Genomic DNA, 20810 nt, shown 5'->3' on the forward strand with positions numbered 1-20810 from the left:
ACGGGGGAAGCAGGGAGGGATGGGGAAGCAGGGATGGATATGGGAAGCAGGGGGTACGGGGAAAGCAGGGAGGGATGGGGAAGCAGGGATGGATGGGGGAAGCAGGGGGTATGGGGGAAAGCAGGGAGGGATGGGGAAGCAGGGATGGATGGGGGAAGCAAGGAGGTACGGGGGAAGCAGGGGCATTCTTCTCTCCGAGCTGGGTGATGGGAACTGTGCAAGAACAAATTCCTGTCACCCCCCACAAACACCACAGAGGTCAGGCAAGGTCAGAGGTCAGAAAGAAAGAGAGACAGAGACAGAGAAAAATAAATTTGCCCATTTTTTTACTCTCTGGCCCTCCCTCCTCCTCTGTCTACCTTCCCTCATGCTCTACCTCTGTTGTTTTTATCTTCCTCCCTAATCTGTTGTTTTTTTCAACCTCCCTCATCTGTTGTTTTTTCTCTCTCCCTCATCTGTTGTTTTTTCTCTCTCCCTCATCTGTTGTTTTTTTCTCTCTCCCTCATCTGCTGTTTTTTTCTCTCTCCCTCATCTGTTGTTTTTTCTCTCTCCCTCATCTGTTGTTTTTTCTCTCTCCCTCATCTGTTGTTTTTTTCTCCCCCTCATCTGCTGTTTTTTTCTCTCTCCCTCATCTGTTGTTTTTTCTCTCTCCCTCATCTGTTGTTTTTTCTCTCTCCCTCATCTGTTGTTTTTTTCTCTCTCCCTCATCTGTTGTTTTTTTCTCTCCCCCTCATCTGCTGTTTTTCTCTCTCCTCATCTGTGTTTTTTTCTCTCTCCTCATCTGTTGTTTTTTTCTCTCTCCCTCATCTGTGTTTTTCTCTCCCCCTCATCTGTTGTTTTTCTCTCTCTCCCACATCTGTGTTTTTTTTTCTCCCTCCCTCATCTGTGTTTTTTTCTCTCTCCCTCATCTGTTGTTTTTTCTCCCTCCCTCATCTGTGTTTTTTTCTCTCTCCCTCATCTGTGTTTTTTTCTCTCTCCCTCATCTGTGTTTTTTTCTCTCTCCCTCATCTGTGTTTTTTTCTCTCCCTCATCTGTGTTTTTTCTCCCTCCCTCATCTGTGTTTTTCTCTCTCCCTCATCTGTGTTTTTTTCTCCCTCCCTCATCTGTGTTTTTTCTCTCTCCCTCATCTGTTGTTTTTTTCTCTCTCCCTCATCTGTGTTTTTTTCTCCCTCCCTCATCTGTGTTTTTTCTCTCTCCCTCATCTGTTGTTTTTTCTCCCTCCCTCATCTGTGTTTTTTTTCTCTCTCCCTCATCTGTTGTTTTTTCTCTCTCCCTCATCTATGTTTTTTTCTCCCTCCCTCATCTGTGTTTTTTCTCTCTCCCTCATCTGTTGTTTTTTTCTCCCTCCCTCATCTGTGTTTTTTTCTCTCTCCCTCATCTGTTGTTTTTTTCTCCCTCCCTCATCTGTTGTTTTTTTCTCCCTCCCTCATCTGTTGTTTTTTTCTCTCCCTCATCTGTTGTTTTTTTCTCCCTCCCTCATCTGTTGTTTTTTCTCCCTCCCTCATCTGTTGTTTTTTTCTCCCTCCCTCATCTGTGTTTTTTCTCTCTCCCTCATCTGTGTTTTTTCTCTCTCCCTCATCTGTGTTTTTTCTCTCTCCCTCATCTGTGTTTTTTTCTCCCCTCATCTGTTGTTTTTTCTCTCTCTCCCACATCTGTGTTTTTTTTTCTCCCTCCCTCATCTGTGTTTTTTTCTCTCTCCCTCATCTGTTGTTTTTTTCTCCCTCCCTCATCTGTGTTTTTTTCTCTCTCCCTCATCTGTTGTTTTTTTCTCTCTCCCACATCTGTGTTTTTTTCTCCCTCCCTCATCTGTGTTTTTTTCTCTCTCCCTCATCTGTTGTTTTTTCTCTCTCCCTCATCTGTTGTTTTTTTCTCCCTCCCTCATCTGTGTTTTTTTCTCTCCCTCATCTGTTGTTTTTTCTCTCTCCCACATCTGTGTTTTTTTCTCTCTCCCTCATCTGTTGTTTTTTTCTCTCTCCCTCAACTGTGTTTTCTTTCTCTCTCCCTCATCTGTTGTTTTTTTCTCTCTCCCTCATCTGTTGTTTTTTTCTCTCTCCCTCATCTGTTGTTTTTTTCTCTCTCCCTCAACTGTGTTTTCTTTCTCTCTCCCTCATCTGTGTTTTTTTCTCTCTTGTCCTTTTGTTTTTGTCTTTCTCCCTCTATTTCATATCCAAACAGCTTAATCTGTGCAAATTACATTCATTAAGTAGCATATGTTGCCAAAACCCCAGTTGTACTGAAACATGAACAGGATAAATATATGCATAATATCTGCATAAATGTTTTGCATTGATAACGAGGAGCACAAGCTGTTACTTAAGGCCCTCCCATTGGTCTCTTCACCTCTCTCTCACTCGCCTCGTCACCTTCATTTGTCCTCCTAACCCACTTCCCATCCCTCTCTATCTCTCTCTCTCTGACGGGAGAACCAGCAGCAGAGCATTCCTGCCTTTCAGTCTTACCCTTGATTCACCCTCTGAACAACCAAGACAGAGGAGAGGAAAGCTGCAGGACACACCACTATTACAACCACTAACGGAAGCAGAGAAAAGACACCAGCCATCCATTCCCCACATGCCCTCACCCCCCCTCCTATAGCAGAAGATAACCTAAAACTACATGATAGATTTACCTTACATACTACCACCTGGAAAAGATCAGAAAACAATCCCAGGAGTATTAGGTGGAGGACACAGTGAGCTGTGAGCCCTGTGTGTCTCAGTCTCTTACCTCCCTGTCCTTGAGCTTCATGGCCAGGACCAGCTGGTGGCGATGGTTAGTCAGGGCCTCGCGGTAGTTCCCCTTGGAGAAGAATGCTGAGCCCAGGTTGCCATGGGCACGACATTCACCTGTTTGGTCACCTGGAGATGAGGAGAGCAGAGAGAAGAGAGGACAAGTAAGGGAAGGTCACTCCAGGACAGGATAGAACAGGACAGAAAACAATGTACTCTATACAATAAATCTGAGATCATAATCAATACCTTTTAACTTTCAATACAATCATATGTATCCTTGTTTGTTTAGCACTCAGGTTATATACAGTACAACCGGAAAGTCACAACTAAATGTGCTGTCATTCGGTGTAGGGTGGGTCTTCCCAGGGCAGTCCCGGTCCTCTACCATCTCAGAGCAGTGATGCAGTGATGCGATGGAGCTCCTTGACACTGACATCCCATTATGTCCTTAAATGGAGCGCTGGGCATTCTAAGCTGCTGTACAGACAAAGCTCCACAGTAGAGAGAGCAGCTAACTGACTGACAGACAGACTGCAGGTAGACCTGCTAGACCTGATCTCCAGGCCCCAGTGGGGTGAGGGAGAGGCCTTATTATATCTGACAGACAGGCCCCCCAGACTGGGCCAGAGCCAGGCTCTCTACCTGCGCTCTGCTCCACTCCAGACCCTTCTCATGCTGCTCTGCTCTGCCCACTCATGTGTCAAACGATGTGGGGCCAGGAGAGTCCAGCCAATCTGGGCTGCCTCACACCCACACAGCAACTCAGGGACAGAGATACTGTAGTTAGAGACACCCACATACACACAGATAAGAACAGACATACACACACATATAAACACACACTCGTGTCTCTTACCTAGTGTTTTGGAGACCTCCAGGTCTTGCTGCATGTAACCGGTGCTCTTCTCGGTATTGCCCAGGGACCAGTGGGCACTGCTGAGGGCTGAGAAGACGGAGCCGCGCAGCTTGAGGCTGCAGGTGCCGATCTTTAATGCGGACTCCAGTACCACCACGGAGGCGGTATGGTGGGCTGCTGTCAGCAGCTCCTGACCAATCACTGACACCACCACGAACGGACTCTTGTCCAGTTTCATCTTCTGCAGCTGCTGGTAGGTGGGTTCCAGTGACTCTGTGTGGAGGGAGGGGGGTCATGATGAGAAGAACTGGACTCATTCAGATAGCTTTTTTGCATTCCTTTCAGTTTCACGGAACACACAAGGTGCTCCATAGCTCACCAACAATGACTGTCAGCAGCTTCGGTAAATTACTGCACATTAGCCATGTTGATTTGTTCACCTGAACATGTTGCAAGATGAAAAATCTCAATAGCTTCATCTGAACACAGCCCAATCCTAGTGCATCTAGTGTGTTTCAGGGAGAGCAATCAATGTGTCTTTTATCGAGCTTGTCTGACTGATGGCCTTAGAACATGGATTTCACTGACAACATCACAACAAGACAAGCAAATGAATACACCATTGACAGGTTTAACTATTATAGACAATTTAATCTCTGGAAAATTCAAACCCCACAATATAAAAACGTTGTGTTTACACATCCTCTGACAGCTCTGCTGCGAGGCAGCAGAGGGAAATTATACTGCTTTGAAATGATTCTGCGGTTTGAGAGAGAAGAGAAGCCTGAGTGGGTTTTGAGGGCGGCTGAGTGTTAAAAGTGATGGCGAACATGCTGCTGGTAACTCAGGGGACAGAGGCAGAGGAATGTGGAGAGGAGACGCACGAGGTGACCTCTGGGAAGGCTGAAAATGCACACAATGACATAAATCAATGGTGGGCCACGCAGGCTTTTGGGATCCACAGCCCCTCTAGTATACTGAGCCAGCCAGACAGACAGACAGCCAGACAGCCCGCTGGCAGACTACAGCCTTGGCAGCAGACTGGGGCTGACAAGGAGGGGGATGGGAACAGGGGTGACATCTTATGTATGTGTGTGCGTGTGTGTAGTGTATGTGTGAGTGTGTGTACTGTATGTGTGAGTGTGTGTACACTGTATGTGTGAGTGTGTGTACTGTATGTGAGTGCAAGTGAATGTACATGAAGGGGGATGGGGAATAACTATGCCCCTTGTGCAAATATTTTGAGCAGAGTTGCAGTTAATTAGGTCAACTCCTCTCCCACAGAGGTTTTTCTGTAGTACTGTACCTGCACAAGGTAGATCATGCCTGCAGTCAGGTGTACTATACACCTGTTACTATATCAGTAATACCCATGCACTTAAAGAGAATGACACTCATCGGACAAATAACCAATAACAAAATACACATGAACACTACCTGAATAGCCTGGTACCAAGCCACCCACTTGGAATCTAATATTCACCACACACACAATAGGAAACACATCTCCAGGCTCCACACAAGCCCTCAAAAATAGGATTGATGATGCTCTTTCAAGAGCATCACTTGTTTTCCAGCGGTTGGAAGAATGTAGCGCTGGCAGAGACGGCGTGTGCATATCATATCCATTCATAGCTGGTAATTGCATTTAAAGTGACACACAGAGTGGTGTCATAAATCAAACATTGAAATACCAGTAAAAAGTGTCATGGCTGCTGGATCCATAAACAGGTAGTTAGGGCAACGTCTCACACACATCAGGGGGATGAGCAGGAACACACACACACACACACACACACACACACAGTTTGCTAGGTGCACCCATCTAGTACCGTTGACACCAGACAGGATGGGGCCATGGACGAACGTTGCTTATGCCAAACCCGGACTCTGCCAGCAGCCATGAGATCAGCACGATGAAACAGGAACCGGGTTTTGCCGGACCAGGCAATGTTATTACACTCCTCAATAGTCCAGTTTTGGTGATCGTGTGCCCACTGGAGCTGCTTCTTCCTGTTTTAAGCTGATAGGAGTGGAACCCGGTGTGGTCGGCTGCTGCAATAGCCCATCCGGATCCAGGTTGTGCGTTCTGAGATGCGGTTCTGCACACCACTGTTCTACTGCTCAGTTATTTGACTGTATGTGGCCCGCCTGTTATTTTGCACGATTCTTTCCATTCACCTTCGACTTGTCATCAACGGACTGCTGATGACTGGATGGTTTTGGTTTGTTGCACCATTCCTGGTAAACCCTAGACACTGTCGTGCGTGAAAAGCCCAGGAGCCCGGCCGTTCCTGAGATACTGGAACCAGCACCGAGCCTGGCATCGACGATCATACCACGCTCAACGTCACTTAGGCCACTTGTTTTGCCCCATCTAACATTCAATCAAACAGTACATGAACGCCTCTACGCCTCGATGGATACTGGGGTGAATGTGACACGTCACGCAAGTCTATTGTTATTGTGTTCTAGAAAGTTGATTTCTTGTTCGTTAATCATCAAACCACTCATGTTTGAAGATTACGGCATATGGAAGGTCTGTACTTTTTTTCTCTTCAGTATAGCAAGCCATGGCCATGTGACTCACTGTCTGTAGGAGTGAACCATTTTCATGAATGGGTTGATGTACCTAATAAACTGGCCACTGAATGTATATAAAACACACACATACAGTGCTGGAAAAAGTACCCAATTGTCATACTTGAGTAGAAGTAAAGATACAATACCTTAATAGAAAATGTCTCAAGTGAAAGTCACCCAGTAAAATACTACTCTAAAATTATTTGGTTTTAAATATACTTAACTATCAAAAGTAAATGTAATTACTAAAATATACTAAAGTATAAAATGTAAAAGTATAAATCATTTTAAAAAATCCTTATAATAATCAAACCAGACGGCACCATTTTCTGTTTTTATTTTATCTACGGATACTAAGGGGCACACTCCAACACTCAGACATCATTTACAAATGAAGAATGTGTGTTTAGTGAGTCCACCAGATCAGAGGCAGTAGGGATGACTGGGGATGTTCTCTTGATATGTGTGTGAATGGACCATTAAAAGTAAAAGTTATCAAAAATATAAATAGTAAAGTACAGATACCCCCAACAACTACTTAATAAGTAGTACTTTAAAGTATTTTTACTTTACACCACTGCACACAAACTGTACACTCTGCCTGGGAGGCCATGTTGAATAGTATTGAGAACCCTTTGTTTGCCGCTCTCTCTCTCTTTCTATCTCTCTCTCTCTCTCTCTCTCTCTTTCTATCTCTCTCTCTCTCTCTCTCTCTCTTTCTATCTATCTCACTCTCTCTCTTTCTCTTCTCTCTCTCTCTCTCTCTCTCTCTCTCTCTTTCTATCTATCTCTCTCTCTCTCTTTCTCTCTCTCTCTCTCTCTCTCTTTCTATCTATCTCACTCTCTCTTTCTATCTCTCTCTCTCTCTCTCTCTCTCTCTCTTTCAATCTCTCTCTCTCTCTTTCTATCTATCTCTCTCTCTCTCTCTCTCTCTTTCTATCTATCTATCTCACTCTCTCTCTTTCTCTCTCTCTCTCTCTCTCTCTTTCTATCTATCTCTCTCTCTCTTTCTATCTATCTCTCTCTCTCTTTCTATCTATCTCTCTCTCGCTCTCTCTCTCTTTCTATCTCTCTCTCTCTCTCTTTCTATCTCTCTCTCTCTTTCTATCTATCTCTCTCTTTCTATCTATCTCTCTCTCTCTCTCTTCTTTCTATCTCTCTCTCTCTCTTTCTATCTATCTCACTCTCTCTCTCTTTCTCTCTCTCTCTCTCTCTCTCTCTCTCTCTCTTTCTATCTATCTCTCTCTCTCTTTCTATCTATCTCTCTCTCTCTTTCTATCTATCTCTCTCTCTTTCTATCTCTCTCTCTCTCTCTTTCTTTCTATCTATCTCTCTCTTTCTATCTATCTCTCTCTCTCTCTTTCTATCTCTCTCTCTCTCTCTCTCTCTCTCTCTCTTTCTATCTCTCCCTCTCTCTCTTTCTATCTATCTCTCTCTCTCTCTTTCTATCTCTCTCTCTCTCTCTTTCTCTCTCTCTCTCTCTCTCTCTCTATCTCTCCCTCTCTCTCTTTCTATCTATCTCACTCTTTCTATCTATCTCACTCTCTCTCTTTCTATCTCTCTCTCTCTCTCTCTCTTTCTATCTATCTCACTCTCTCTCTTTCTATCTCTCTCTCTTTCTATCTCTCCCTCTCCCTCTCTCTCTCTCTCTCTCTCTCTCTCCCTCTCTCTCTCTCTCTCTCTCTCTCTCTTTCTATCTCTCTCTCTCTCTCTCTCTCTCTCTTTCTATCTCTCTCTCTTTCTATCTCTCTCTCTCTCTCTCTCTCTTTCTATCTCTCTCTCTCTCTCTCTCTTTCTATCCCTCTCTCTCTCTCTCTCTCTCTCTTTCTATCTCTCTCTCTTTCTATCTCTCTCTCTCTTTTTCTATCTCTCTCTATCTAAAACTCTGTTTTTCTTTCTTTCTCAACCGGTCCTTTTAGAAACATAGAGTAAATATCATCTACATACAATATGTACTCGCTGTATGCACATGTACACAAAAAGATACCGTACATTCATATATATAGTTCCTTCTCCTCCTCTCAGGCTTGGACTCATATAGAAGAGGCTTGATCTCAGCCTGGGTCTGGTATAGGGTAGGCGTTTGACAGCCTTTACCATTTCCCCTGGGCGGCTGGTGACAATAACAAACCCATGTAGTGTACATTCATTCTGTTTTCCCCTGCCTTTGAATACAACTATGACTCATTTCACCTTCCCATTTCACGAGCCATCGCCACCACCCATTCTGCTCTATGGGTCTGTGACTTTGAGGAGGTAGAGAGCTGACTGCTGAGAGGGGCTGACACCCTCCTGCACTTCTGTTTGCATCTCCATAATATATACTGAACCGTATATATATACTATATATTACATGTATACTACTTTTCTACTACGATGTTCTACTTCTGTAGTATATTTCTGTATCTGCATCACTCCTTCCAAGATGACATAATATGAATAGTGCGATCTAATGGTAACAATGAATTGGAAAAATGCATAATAATTATGGTGACATTGTTTCCCCTCCAACGCTCAGAGAACTTCAGAGCTGGTCCAAGATCATGGGAAAAACAGAAACAGAACAGAACCAAGCCCGTCTGTGCTCAACACTGGCTACTGCCCGGGCCTGGTTTGCCTCTTTAATTTCACTCAATGATATTCAATGTGGGAAAAAACATGCATCAAAACCTTGATATCTGAGCAGTTCGAAGCTGACATAATGATCATAAGCAGAAGAGAAGAGAGACAGAGATGGAGAGGGTTCTGAGAGCACTTTTCCCTACTTTGAGAGCTTTGTTGTGAGAAGCACAAAGGAGGACAGTACAGTAGGAGTCACATGAGAGCACTGTCTGCTGCTCAGCTCTGGACTCATGGAAAATCCCTTTAATGCATTGTGTGGGGGAACAGTTGGGCAAAGCCACAGTGGGAATAAAACACTGCAATGCTAAAGCAAAGTAAACACAAATAGTGGTGATAAAGTGAGCTTCAGGGGAATTATACACACTGTTGGTCTCCTTGAAGACAAGGGCCTTGAATATGTTTTCTTGCTTTAATGATTTGTGTTCTTCGTCCAATGTTTGCGTGGCGACTCCTTTATCTGTGTCGCTATGCCCAATGACAGAATAAAAACCAAACACGTACGGAAAAACATTACAGTGAATTTGGAGCATAAAGAGATGCCTGTGTGGATGTCCTTAAGGCAGGTTAAGTGAGACGTAAAACAACACCAAACTCCAAGCGAGGGGGAAATGAAATGGGTGGGTTTGGTAATACCCAGGTAACCCTGGAAGGGGTGTTACCCCACCGATAAGAGGGCCTGGCAGGAAAACAGCCATCTTTGACTTCAGCGAGAGAAAGCAATGCTCTCCTTCCTTTCCCTTATCACATGGCTTTGGCTGCTTAACACGGATTATCCTCCCTGTTTGCTGCCGTAACGCTGATTATCTTACCCCTGTGTCAGGAGCCAATCTGAGAGGATCATTGCTCTTAATCCCCCGACACAGCCCCCCTCCAACACACCTTGGACTGTCTCCCTCCGTCGCTAGCTACTTCATTCCCTGGCACCACGGGAAACGCGCTAAACAATTAAGAGATTGAAAAAAACAGTTTATCCTCTCCTACTGAGAGAGGCCCAGCCAGGTCCACAGTGTTTGGTGTTTGGTGCTGGGCCCACTCCCACGCCCTTTTACTGTTACGCTTCCAGTGACAAGGCTTATGTCATCAATGTACCTCAGATGGGCTCTTCACTCTTTGCTTGTGTTTTTTCCATGTATTCAGATACAGCCTTTTGCTAACAGGGATTGAGAGAGGCCCTCCAAGCAGCCTAAATCCCAATGACTCCTCTCTGAACAGAACAGAAAAGAACAGAACAAAGCCATGCGGATCCACTGAACTGCCTGTGGAGGCCAGTAAAACGTTGAACTGTTACAACAGGCTTGTATTTATTCATGTGTATAGTATATGAGGAGGTTGGTGGTTTTGGTGATGACAAAGAGAGAGCACAGGATGACTCAGAGTCTCTGTTGGAGTTAGGATAGCAGCTTATTAAATCCTCTGCAGCGGTCAGTTGCACAAGTGAAATGGATTCCAGTTTTGTTTGAAAGGAGGCCCCTGCGTCTGGCCTCAAAGGGCCAGGTCATTGCAGCTTCCTGATATATCACACACATCATGGAGCAGGGAAGTCACAATTTACTCAAAGCCCTGGCCTGGATACTAATCTACTTATACGTCCACTTTGGCTTTGGAAAATAGGCTTCAAAAGGGGCAGCCAGAGACAAGGGCCTTATTGTTGGAAGCTTACTATTATGATAAAGAAGTGTCTTTCTGATCAGCGTGACTGGCAAGACATGTATCAGGTAGTTAAGAGTATCTTAAACAGTCCTGTCAGTCAAGGGGACTCCTTCACAAATACACTGAGATGGACAGACAAGGAGACAGTCTGCCAAGAAAATACAGGTGGATATAAAGATATGCTGTAGTCACTACCGACATACTGCTAGAGTCACACTGACACATTTACTGACTGACAGAAGGAGGAAGATTAGCGCCAGTTAGAAAGGCAGAGAGGAGAACACAGACATATAGTACGAGAGACACGTTACCTCGTAGTGGGGACTTCATGGCAGCCTCCACCATGCCCACCAGTAGCTGCAGGCTCTTGGGGTCTTGGGCCAGCCCCGAGGCAAAGGCGGCCAGCGCGTCGGCATGGCGACCAAGGTACTGAAGGGCAACACCCTGTCGGAAGTATGCCTGTAGAGAGACAGAGAGTGAGAGAGAGAGAGAGAGAGAGAGAGAGAGAGAGAGACGTCAGTACTGTAGTCTAGCCCTACATCATGGGGTTACACACAAACACATTACCAGACACTCATTTAATGCCATTTGCATTTTTTCAACATAAGCTGTTTTTAGAGTACATGACTCTACTCTCCTTTGTATTCCCATAATAGAGGGATCGTTGTGTGTTCCTATACTTGTTAATTGGAAAATACGTTTTACATAAATGCACATGATACACACCCATCGGTTGCATTTCTCAAGAGCGTGACATTATTTTCTAGTCACACAAATTGTTTATTTTTTGTTTGCAGTGGGAATCGTTAGCACACAAGCGTGGAGTATAGGGATTTCTCTTAGATTTTGTTGAAAGAACTTAGAGAGTTAGAGAGAGCTAGTCTACACAACAGAGATGCTCTGTAGCATCATAAAAGGACATAAATACTCCAGACACTCTATTTTTCACAGCGTTGCTATAATGACATAAACCCCCACCCTGAATCTGCCATGGACTGTTTCTATACATCTGGGCTTTTCAATAGTTTGGAGCCTTGAAGTAGAAACAACTGTTTGACTTCCTCTTCTTCCATCAGTCTGTTCCCACTGCTCACAGCCAGTCACATGGTGGTTGAAGTGGGATTTATTTAACACCAGTGAGAGGCACAGATCATGTGACCAAAGCAGTCCTTTACCCAAAAACCCAATATTTTGATGACAGCAGCATCTCCCTTGTCTATGTGTAGCCTGTAGAGCAGTGTTGGTCAAAAGTACTCAATTGTCATACTTGAGTAAAAGTAAAGATACCTTAACAGAAAATTACTCAAGTAAAAGTGAAGGTCACCCAGTAAAATACTACTTGAGTAAAAGTCTAAAAGTATTTGGTTTTAAATATACTTCGGTATCAAAAGTAGATGGAATTGCACAAATGCACTTAAGTATCAAAATAAAAAGTAAAATATAAACCATTTCAAATTCCTTGTATTAAGCCAACCAGACGGCACAATTGTCTCGTTTTCTTTTATTGACGGATAGCCAGGGGCACACTCCAACACTCAGACATAATTTACAAACAAAGCATTTGTGTTTAGTGAGTCCACCAGATCAGAGGCAGTAGGGATGAACAGGGATGTTTCCTGGCCTGTCTGTCTGTCTGATCTGAGACAAATAACAGTACAGAACAGAACCCAGCCCTTCTCAGCTCTAGCCCTGGATCAGCAGCTACCCAGCCTCGGGGAAATATGGAACCAGCCCAGTTTACAACCTACTCCAGCCAAACCACTAAATCTACGCCAGATTTGGGATGATATAAAAAATGCAAAAAGTTACACTACAGTGTTCCCCTCTAAACAGACCAAACTAGGCCATAATACAGATCTCAGTAATATAACACAACACAATACAATCCAACCATCTTCCAACATAATCCACTTCCAGGATACCAGCTTCCTCTCCCTCCCCTCTCTCTCCAGGGCTGTCTAATAGTCTGACTAGGACAGGGAGACCAGGCTAACCTGCAGTCTGACAGGGAGCCCAGGCTAACCACAGAGATCCTATCATTCTTTGAGGCTAGGAGACTCTGACTGCAGTAGCAGAATCTTTCAAAAGTGACACGGAGGGTAATTTGTTATTAGCATCTAAGAGGCCTTTTCATTAGTGTGGCCTACCTCTCGCCTAGCACCAGTAGGGGAGGGCAAAAGGGGAGGGGATTAGGGAAAATGAGACATGACACTGAATTTATGGAGAACAGTAATTAATTTCTCTTCCTTCCAAGCCCTCTGTTGATTACCAATCTCTCTCTGCTTCCCCCCTCCCTGCATCACAACTCCACTGAAACGGATGAGGACAGAGATTTGATTCAAAGCATTAACCTTTGTTCTAACACTGTTATTAAAGGAGGGGAACGAGGGCCAGTGCGCCCGCTCGATATTAATTACGTCTGGTGGCGGCTGAGACTGAGTTTGGGCTGCTTGCTGTAGGAGCAGAGAGACAGCCTCAGAGACGTTCTGCCCCGGGGAACAACAGACATTTAAAAGCACTTCTCTCTTTGATTAGATTTACTATATGACTGCTCTACTACACACCTCTCACTGCTTGGCTCTCAGAGGGGAATGAGAGAGGAGCGAGAGCGAGGGAGAGGCGAGAAAGAAATGTGAAAAAAGCCTTTGCTTCAAACTAAAACTGACATCTCCTTTATTTATCCTCCCTCCTGCCCTACATGCAAGCATTTAAGCTTATACCCTTTGGAGAGGGCATTAAAATATTGCAAACACAAGCACGTGCATAAATGCATAAATCAAAGAGCGACGGTGGAAGATGACAGAATCGATGCACCGCACAGCCTTAAAAGAATTCTCTCTCTGCCATTAATCTCAGCAGTCAGAACACACCATGTAGGCCACACACGCACACACACACGCACATGCTCAAGTTTACCTTGATATACCCTAAAAATATTTCCATGGCCCATTCACATCTATGTGTGTGTGGTGTGTATGTGTGTGTGGTGTGTATGTGTGTGTGGTGTGTATGTGTGTAGTGTGTGTGGTGTGTATGTGTGTAGTGTGTGGCATGTATATGTGTAGTGTGTGGGTGTGTGTGGTGTGTATGTGTATACTGTGTGTGGTGTGTATGTGTGTGGTGTGTATGTGTGTAGTGTGTGGGTGTGTGTGGTGTGTATGTGTATAGTGTGTGTGGTGTGTGGGTGTGTGTGGTGTGTATATGGGTAGTGTGTGGGTGTGTGTGGTGTGTATGTGTGTGGTGTGTATGTGGGTAGTGTGTGGGTGTGTGTGGTGTGTATGTGGGTAGTGTGTGGGTGTGTGTGGTGTGTATGTGGGTAGTGTGTGTGTATGTGTGTGTGTGTGTGTGTGTGGTGTGTATGTGGGTAGTGTGTGGGTGTGTGTGGTGTGTATGTGGGTAGTGTGTGGGTGTGTGTGGTGTGTATGTGTGTGGTGTGTATGTGTGTGGTGTGCATGTGGGTAGTGTGTGTGTGTGTGGTGTGTGTATGTGGGTAGTGTGTGTATGTGTGTGGTGTGTATGTGGGTGTGTGTGGTGTGTATGTGTGTAGTGTGTGGGTGTGTGTGGTGTGTATGTGGGTAGTGTGTGTATGTGTGTGGTGTGTATGTGGGTAGTGTGTGTATGTGTGTGGTGTGTATGTGGGTGTGTGTGGTGTGTATGTGTGTGGTGTGTAGTGTGTGGGTGTGTGTGGTGTGTATGTGGGTAGTGTGTGTATGTGTGTGGTGTGTATGTGTGTGGTGTGTATGTGTGTGGTGTGTATGTGTGTGGTGTGTATGTGTGTGGTGTGTATGTGTGTGGTGTGTGGGTGTGTGGTGTGTGGGTGTGTGTGGTGTGTATGTGGGTAGTGTGTGTGTGTAGGGTGTGAATGTGTGTGTGTATATGTGTGTGGTGTGTATGTGGGTAGTGTGTGTATGTGTGTGGTGTGTGTGTGTGGTGTGTATGTGTGTGGTGTGTATGTGGGTAGTGTGTGTATGTGTGTGGTGTGTATGTGTGTGGTGTGTATGTGTGTGGTGTATGTGTGTGGTGTGTATGTGGGTAGTGTGTGTATGTGTGTGGTGTGTATGTGTGTGGTGTGTGTGTGTAGTATGTGTGTGGTGTGTATGTGTGTGGTGTGTATGTGTGTAGTGTGTGTATGTGTGTGGTGTGTATGTGGGTAGTGTGTGTGTGTGTGTGTGTGGTGTGTATGTGTGTGGTGTGTATGTGGGTAGTGTGTGTATGTGTGTGGGTGTGTGGTGTGTATGTGTGTGGTGTCTATGTGTGTGGTGTGTATGTGTGTGGTGTGTATGTGTGTGGGTGTGTGGTGTGTTTGTGTGTGGTGTGTATGTGGGTAGTGTGTGTATGTGTGTGGGTGTGTGGTGTATATGTGTGTGGTGTATATGTGGGTAGTGTGTGTATGTGTGTGGTGTGTATGTGGGTAGTGTGTGTATGTGTGTGGTGTATATGTATGTGGTGTGTATGTGTGTGGTGTGTATGTGTGTGGTGTGTATGTGTGTGGTGTATATGTGTGTGGTGTGTATGTGTGTGGTGTGTATGGGTGTGGGTGTGTGTGGTGTGTATGTGGGTAGTGTGTGTATGTGTGTGGTGTGTATGTGTGTGGTGTGTATGTGGGTAGTGTGTGTATGTGTGTGGTGTGTATGTGTGTGGTGTGTATGTGTGTGGTGTATATGTGTGTGGTGTGTATGTGTGTGGTGTGTATGTGGGTAGTGTGTGTATGTGTGTGTGTGGTGTGTATGTGTGTGGTGTGTATGTGTGTGGTGTGTATGTGTGTGGTGTGTATGTGTGTGTGTGTGGGTGTGTGTGTGTGGTGTGTATGTGGGTGTGTGTGTATGTGTAGGGTGTGTATGTGTGTGTTGTATATGTGTGTGGTGTGTATGTGGGTAGTGTGTGTATGTGTGTGGTGTGTATGTGTGTGGTGTGTATGTGTGTGGTGTGTATGTGTGTGGTGTGTATGTGTGTGGTGTGTATGTGGGTAGTGTGTGTATGTGTGTGGTGTGTATGTGTGTGGTGTGTATGTGGGTAGTGTGTGTGGTGTGTATGTGTGTGGTGTGTATGTGTGTGGTGTGTATGTGTGTGGTGTGTATGTGGGTAGTGTGTGTATGTGTGTGGTGTGTATGTGTGTGGTGTGTATGTGTGTGGTGTGTATGCGTGTGGTGTGTATGTGGGTAGTGTGTGTATGTGTGTGGTGTGTATGTGTGTGGTGTGTATGTGTGTGGTGTGTATGTGTGTGGTGTGTATGTGGGTAGTGTGTGTATGTGTGTGGGTGTGTGGTGTGTTTGTGTGTGGTGTGTATGTGTGTGGTGTGTATGTGTGTGGTGTGTATGTGGGTAGTGTGTGTATGTGTGTGTGGTGTGTGTGTATATGTGTGTGGTGTGTATGTGTGTGTGTGTGTATGTGTGTGGTGTGTATGTGGGTAGTGTGTGTATGTGTGTGTGTATATGTATGTGGTGTGTATGTGTGTGGTGTGTATGTGTGTGGTGTGTATGTGTGTGGTGTGTATGTGTGTGGTGTGTATGTGTGTGTGTGTATGTGGGTAGTGTGTATGTGTGTGGTGTGTATGTGGGTAGTGTGTGTATGTGTGGTGTGTATGTGTGTGGTGTGTATGTGTGTGGTGTGTATGTGTGTAGTGTGTGTATGTGTGTGGTGTGTGGTGTGTATGTGTGTGGTGTGTATGTGTATAGTGTGTGTATGGTGTGTATGTATGTGTGTGTGTGGTGTGTATGTGTGTGGTGTGTATGTGGGTAGTGTGTGTATGTGTGTGGTGTGTATGTATGTGGTGTGTATGTGTGTATGTGTGTGGTGTGTATGTGTGTGGTGTATATGTGTGTGGTGTGTATGTGTGTGGTGTGTATGTGTGTGGTGTGTATGTGTGTGGTGTGTATGTGTGTGGTGTGTATGTGTGTGGTGTGTATGTGTGTGTGTGTATGTGTGTATGTGTGTGGTGTGTTTGTGTGTGGTGTGTATGTGGGTAGTGTGTGTATGTGTGTGGGTGTGTGGTGTATATGTGTGTGGTGTATATGTGTGTGTGTGTGTATGTGTGTGGTGTGTATGTGGGTAGTGTGTGTATGTGTGTGGTGTGTATGTGGTGTGTATGTGTGTGGTGTGTATGTGTGTGGTGTGTATGTGTGTGGTGTGTATGTGTGTGGTGTGTATGTGTGTGGTGTGTATGTGGGTGTGTGTGGTGTGTATGTGGGTAGTGTGTGTATGTGTGTGTGTGTATGTGTGTGGTGTGTATGTGTGTGTGTATGTGTGTGGTGTGTATGTGTGTGGTGTATGTGGGTAGTGTGTGTATGTGTGTGGTGTGTATGTGTGTGGTGTGTATGTGTGTGGTGTGTATGTGTGTGGGTGTATGTGTGTGGTGTGTATGTGTGTGGTGTGTATGTGGGTAGTGTGTGTATGTGTGTGGTGTGTATGTGTGTGGTGTGTGTGTGTGTGTATATGTGTGTGGTGTGTATGTGGGTAGTGTGTGTATGTGTGTGTGTGTATGTGGTGTGTGTGGGTGTATGTATGTGTGTGGTGTGTGGTGTGTATGTGTGTGGTGTGTATGTGTGTGGTGTGTATGTGGGTAGTGTGTGTATGTGTGTGGTGTGTATGTGTGTGGTGTGTATGTGGTGGTGTGTATGTGTGTGGTGTGTGTGTGTGGTGTGTATGTGTGTGTGTGTGTATGTGTGTGGTGTGTATGTGTGTGGTGTGTATGTGGGTAGTGTGTATGTGTGTGGTGTGTATGTGTGTGGTGTGTGTGTGTGGTGTGTATGTGGGTAGTGTGTGTATGTGTGTGGTGTGTATGTATGTGTGTGTATGGTGTGTATGTGTGTGGTGTGTATGTGTGTGGTGTGTATGTGTGTGTGTGTGTGTGTGGTGTGTATGTGTGTGGTGTGTATGTGTGTGGTGTGTATGTGGTGTGTATGTGGGTAGTGTGTATGTGTGTGGTGTGTATGTGTGTGGTGTGTATGTGTGTGGTGTGTATGTGTGTGGTGTGTGTATGTGGTGTGTGTGTGTGGTGTGTATGTGGGTAGTGTGTGTATGTGTGTGGTGTATATGTGTGTGGTGTGTATGTGTGTGTGTGTATGTGTGTGGTGTGTATGTGTGTGGTGTGTATGTGTGTGGTGTGTATGTGGGTAGTGTGTGTATGTGTGTGGTGTGTATGTGTGTGGTGTGTATGTGGGTAGTGTGTGTATGTGTGTGGGTGTGTGGTGTGTTTGTGTGTGTGGTGTGTATGTGTGTGGTGTGTATGTGTGTGGTGTGTATGTGGGTAGTGTGTGTATGTGTGTGGGTGTGTGGTGTATATGTGTGTGGTGTATATGTGGGTAGTGTGTGTATGTGTGTGGTGTGTATGTGGGTAGTGTGTGTATGTGTGTGGTGTATATGTATGTGGTGTGTATGTGTGTGGTGTGTATGTGTGTGGTGTGTATGTGTGTGGTGTGTATGTGTGTGGTGTGTATGTGTGTGGGTGTGTGTGGTGTGTATGTGGGTAGTGTGTGTATGTGTGTGGTGTGTATGTGTGTGGTGTGTATGTGTGTGGTGTGTATGTGGGTAGTGTGTGTATGTGTGTGGTGTGTATGTGTGTGGTGTGTATGTGGGTAGTGTGTATGTGTGTGGTGTGTATGTGGGTAGTGTGTATGTGTGTGGTGTGTATGTGTGTGGTGTATATGTGTGTGGTGTGTATGTGGGTAGTGTGTGTATGTGTGTGGTGTGTATGTGTGTGGTGTGTATGTGGGTAGTATGTGTGTGGTGTGTATGTGTGTGGTGTGTATGTGTGTGGTGTGTATGTGTGTGGTGTGTATGTGGGTAGTGTGTGTATGTGTGTGGTGTGTATGTGTGTGGTGTGTATGTGTGTGGTGTGTATGTGTGTGGTGTGTATGTGTGTGGTGTGTATGTGGGTAGTGTGTGTATGTGTGTGGTGTGTATGTGTGTGGTGTGTATGTGGGTAGTGTGTGTATGTGTGTGGTGTGTATGTGTGTGTGTGTATGTGTGTGTGTGTGTAGTGTGTGTATGTGGGTAGTGTGTGTATGTGTGTGGTGTGTATGTATGTGGTGTGTATGGTGTGTATGTGTGTGGTGTGTATGTGTGTGGTGTATATGTGTGTGGTGTGTATGTGTGTGGTGTGTATGTGTGTGGTGTGTATGTGTGTGGTGTGTATGTGTGTGGTGTGTATGTGTGTGGTGTGTATGTGTGTGGTGTGTATGTGTGTGGTGTGTATGTATGTGGTGTGTGTGGTGTGTATGTGTGTGGTGTGTATGTGTGTGGTGTGTATGTGTGTGGTGTGTATGTATGTGGTGTGTGTGGTGTGTATGTGTGTGGTGTGTATGTATGTGGTGTGTGTGGTGTGTATGTGTGTGGTGTGTATGTATGTGGTGTGTGTGGTGTGTATGTGTGTGGTGTGTATGTGTGTGGTGTGTATGTATGTGGTGTGTGTGGTGTGTATGTGTGTGGTGTGTATGTGTGTGGTGTGTATGTATGTGGTGTGTGTGGTGTGTATGTGTGTGGTGTGTATGTATGTGGTGTGTGTGGTGTGTATGTGTGTGGTGTGTATGTGTGTGGTGTGTATGTGTATAGTGTCCCCGTTAGCTGTAACGCCGTAACATTACCTAATCTTCCTGGGGTCCACCAATTAATAAGATATTACAAACAATTACAAATGAAGACGTTACAAACAGTTAACAAGTAGACAAGTAAAATACATGAAAGGAAACCCATTTAACATTCAGTTGATGTTTTCTATTTGCTGTCCAGTCATATGGTCTGTCACATTAGATGTTCTTTATTTTTTTCCTGAAAGTGGATTTACTTTTTGCCTGAGAAATATGGATAAAGAGTTCCATTCAGCTATGGATCTATATAAAACTGTAGATCTAAGGCGATTTGTCCTTAGCTTGGGTTGTCTTAGATGCCCTGAATTTACCTGTCTAGTTTGGTGGTTATGCCTGTTGCTAATATGTACTAACTGGCCTGAAGAATACTGTGTTTAAAAAAAATATATAACATTATTAAAGAAAATCTGACTGGATAGCAATTTACTTTCAACGTGAAGCCATGAGAGATTCTGATGTATTTGGATAATATTCATAGGGATAGAGCAATGAAGAGCTAATCTGGCAGCCCTGTTTAGAGCAATGAAGAGCTAATCTGGCAGCCCTGTTTAGAGCAATGAAGAGCTAATCTGGCAGCCCTGTTTAGAGCAATGAAGAGCTAATCTGGCAGCCCTGTTTAGAGCAATGAAGAGCTAATCTGGCAGTCCTGTTTAGAGCAATGAAGAGCTAATCTGGCAGCCCTGTTTAGAGCAATGAAGAGCTAATCTGGCAGCCCTGTTTAGAGCAATGAAGAGCTAATCTGGCAGCCCTGTTTAGAGCAATGAAGAGCTAATCTGGCAGCCCTGTTTAGAGCAATGAAGAGCTAATCTGGCAGCCCTGTTTAGAGCAATGAAGAGCTAATCTGGCAGCCCTGTTTAGAGCAATGAAGAGCTAATCTGGCAGCCCTGTTTAGAGCAATGAAGAGCTAATCTGGCGGCCCTGTTTAGAGCAATGAAGAGCTAATCTGGCAGCCCTGTTTAGAGCAATGAAGAGCTTATCTAGCAGTCCTGTTTAGAGCAATGAAGAGCTAATCTGGCAGCCCTGTTTAGAGCAATGAAGAGGTAATCTACCAGCCCTGTTTAGATCAATGAAGAGCTAATCTGGCAGCCCTGTTTAGAGCAATGAAGAGCTAATTTGGCAGCCCTGTTTAGAGCAATGAAGAGCTAATCTGGCAGTCCTGTTTAGAGCTTTTTTATATCTTTCTTTGCTGCAGATGACCATATAACTGTACTCTAAGTGTGATAGGACCAGGGATTGACCATACAACTGGACAGTACTCTAAGTGTGATAGGACCAGGGATTGACCATATAACTGGGCAGTACTCTAAGTGTGACAGGACCAGGGATTGACCATATAACTGGGCAGTACTCTAAGTGTGATGGGACCAGGGATTGACCATATAAGTGGGCAGTACTCTAAGTGTGACAGGACCAGGGATTGACCATATAACTGGGCAGTACTCTAAGTGTGATGGGACCAGGGATTGACCATATAAGTGGGCAGTACTCTAAGTGTGATAGGACCAGGGATTGACCATACAACTGGACAGTACTCTAAGTGTGATAGGACCAGGGATTGACCATATAACTGGGCAGTACTCTAAGTGTGATAGGACCAGGGATTGACCATATAACTGGGCAGTACTCTAAGTGTGATAGGACCAGGGATTGACCATATAACTGGGCAGTACTCTAAGTGTGATAGGACCAGGGATTGACCATATAACTGGGCAGTACTCTAAGTGTGACAGGACCAGGGATTGACCATATAACTGGGCAGTACTCTAAGTGTGACAGGACCAG

The 20810-nt window shown here is 44.9% G+C and overlaps 1 protein-coding gene across 3 annotated transcripts in view; it reads right to left on the reverse strand.

Annotated features, from left to right (window-relative positions):
- Positions 1-20810, reverse strand: part of LOC112249494 (tetratricopeptide repeat protein 28-like) — a 349205-nt gene that overhangs the window by 109561 nt on the left and 218834 nt on the right. For all 3 annotated transcript variants that reach the window (XM_042320594.1, XM_042320593.1, XM_042320595.1), the window contains 3 exons: positions 10755-10902; positions 3589-3861; positions 2728-2858 (listed from right to left, as the gene is read on the reverse strand). In XM_042320594.1, coding sequence (XP_042176528.1) covers positions 2728-2858; positions 3589-3861; positions 10755-10902 — 552 coding nt within the window. The remainder of the gene's footprint in view (positions 1-2727; positions 2859-3588; positions 3862-10754; positions 10903-20810) is intronic.

Source organism: Oncorhynchus tshawytscha, linkage group LG04 (assembly GCF_018296145.1).
Source record: "Oncorhynchus tshawytscha isolate Ot180627B linkage group LG04, Otsh_v2.0, whole genome shotgun sequence".
Classification (NCBI taxonomy): Eukaryota; Metazoa; Chordata; class Actinopteri; order Salmoniformes; family Salmonidae; genus Oncorhynchus; species Oncorhynchus tshawytscha.